Below are 2482 nucleotides of genomic sequence, written 5' to 3'. Positions count from 1 at the left end.
GGGCTTTAGAAGTTGGTAGTGCTTATACGCCGGAGAATTAGATATCAGTGAACATACGTGGGAAAGAAGAAGAGAAAAAAAAAACTCCCAAGGGACCAAGTTTCAAAGTATGGGCATTTTCGTCCACTCCACTTATTCTTCAAAAAATGATTGGAAGGCTAACTAAATAATATATTTAAGATATCAAATTTTTAGGGCCTTAGAAGTTGGTAGTGCTTATACGCCTGATAATTAGATAGCAGTGAACATACGCAAAAAAGAAGAGAGAGAAAAAAATAATATAAAAAAAAACTCTCAAGGGTGCAAGTTCTACTTTCGTCCACTCAACTTATTCTTCAAAAAAAATGATTGGCAGGCTAACTAAATAATATATTTAAGATAACAAATTTTATTGGAATTTCACGATGTGATGGGACTAGTACGGTTTAAATTCCATGTATAAAAGGCCCTCCCCCGCCTCATAACCCCCAGAGCCCATACGTGAGGTTGTATGGTTTTCATTACATGCATGTTTGGATAATATAGATAGCCTTTGGCGGCTTGAGTTCCGAAATTAATACCCTCATTTTTGAGTGTTTCATACAATTTTTTTTTTTTTTTTTTTCAATTTCTCTTGTGAATATACATATTTGAGTCCCTCCGTTTTTTCCATTTTGTTCTTCATTATGAGAATTTCATTGAGTGGGTGTTGCAAGCAAGCTCAACCTCGGTTGAATTTTCCGGCAGGCGGCATCATGGGCATGGAATCATTCACCCCCCGCTGGCGTAAAGAGAAAGTGGTCATCGTGATGGGTGCAACCGGCACCGGAAAATCCAAACTGTCGATCGACCTGGCCACCCGTTTCAACGCTGAGATCGTCAATTCCGACAAAATGCAAGTCTACCGCGGCCTTGATATAGTAACTAACAAGGTCACTGAGGAGGAGCAGTGCGGTGTGACCCACCACCTGTTGGGAGTGGTGGATTCCGACGATGACTTCACGGCGTCAGATTTCCGGCGCCGAGCGTCACGCGAGGTGGAGTTAATCGCTGACCGCCGCAAGCTCCCGATCATCGCCGGCGGCTCTAACTCATACATCGAAGCGCTCGTGGACGACGATGATCACGAGTTCCGATCCAAGTACGATTGCTGCTTCCTGTGGGTAGACGTATCGTTGCCGGTACTCCACTCGTTCGTATCCGATCGGGTAGACCAGATGGTCGAGGCGGGTCTGGTAGATGAGGTGCGGAAGATGTTCGATCCGAACGCTGACTACACTCGCGGGGTTCGGCGTGCAATCGGGGTACCCGAAATGGACCGGTACCTACGTGCGGAGGACACGATCGACGATGAAGCACGTGCGAGGCTTCTGGAAGGCGCGATTGATGAAATAAAAGCGAATACTTGCAGACTAGCATGTTGCCAGTTAGAGAAGATCCATCGGCTCCGTACACTCTCTGGGTGGGACATCCACCGTCTGGATGCCACCGATGCTTTCCGAATCAGAGGCAGCAGTGGGGCAGAGGAAGCGTGGGATAAGCTCGTGGTGGGCCCCGCAGCTACTATTGTACGCAGATTCCTGTACGAAAACAACGAATCCACCCCAGCCCTTGCTGTGGCCTTGATCCCCATTAAAACTGCTGTTGCAGCAGTGGGCCGTTAGAACGTGGGAACGATATGTGCCTGGGTTGCCACGTGGCAGCTCAGGATTTGAGATTGACAATAAAAATAAAAAAGGAGGTGGATTGCGTGGTGGCCTGATCACTAGGAATACCCTGCTGTCAAGTTCAAGTTATTTCTGACAGTCGACCATTGCCCAATCAAATTGTGCCACCTCAGACACTTGGATATACCTAATGAACGGGTCATCATACAATCCGTTTCCCAATAAAAAAAAAGAGTGTGGGTGTTGCTATCAGAACCGTTATTCACCTGAATCTTGCACCGTACACGCGTGCGTTTCTAGAATGCGTACGCATGTTCGGAATGTGTGGCTGTGATGGAATCGTACGCATGTGGTCCCATGCTGAGCTTGTTGATTTTATTTTTATAGGAATTCTGAAAAAGAGTGCGTAGGTTGGCGTTGTGCGTACTACAGCTTGAGTGACGTTTCATTCTGTCTGTTTTTTTTGTTAACCTTTTGATATTGAGTTATATATGTGGTTTTTGGGTGGACGGAAATTACGTAAACCCCCTTGCTTTGTCTTATTGTATAGTTCTACCCCTGCTAAGGGTAGGAAGAGAATGGAATATAGGAAACCTTATATTGTCTATTATTAAAATGCCCCTTCAAATGGGTCCTTACTCTTACCCGGGTGGTAGACTCCCAGGAGTTTCAACACCCTGACGAGGGTTCGAGTACCCATCAGTGGTGAAATCCCACGGTGTGCGTGTGTAAGCATGTGTATGTGGGGTGTGTGCGTGTGTAAAAAAAAAAAAAACCAAATGCCCCTTCAAATTAGAGTACAAAATTGCAAAGCTAATTACATCTTACTGCCTAAT

At 45.5% G+C, this 2482-nt stretch overlaps 1 protein-coding gene across 1 annotated transcript; it reads left to right on the top strand.

Moving 5' to 3' along the window:
• The first annotated feature begins 455 nt into the window (after positions 1-455).
• LOC131226107 (adenylate isopentenyltransferase 3, chloroplastic-like) lies at positions 456-2087 on the top strand. The gene has a single exon (XM_058221800.1). The coding sequence runs from the start codon at positions 666-668 to the stop codon at positions 1641-1643; it is 978 nt and encodes a 325-aa protein (XP_058077783.1). The 5' UTR covers positions 456-665; the 3' UTR covers positions 1644-2087.
• Positions 2088-2482: the final 395 nt, after the last annotated feature.

This window comes from Magnolia sinica, chromosome 14, assembly GCF_029962835.1.
Source record: "Magnolia sinica isolate HGM2019 chromosome 14, MsV1, whole genome shotgun sequence".
Taxonomy (NCBI): Eukaryota; Viridiplantae; Streptophyta; class Magnoliopsida; order Magnoliales; family Magnoliaceae; genus Magnolia; species Magnolia sinica.
The sequence above is the reverse complement of the archived record's forward strand: the minus strand, read 5'-3'. Positions and strand labels throughout refer to the sequence as shown.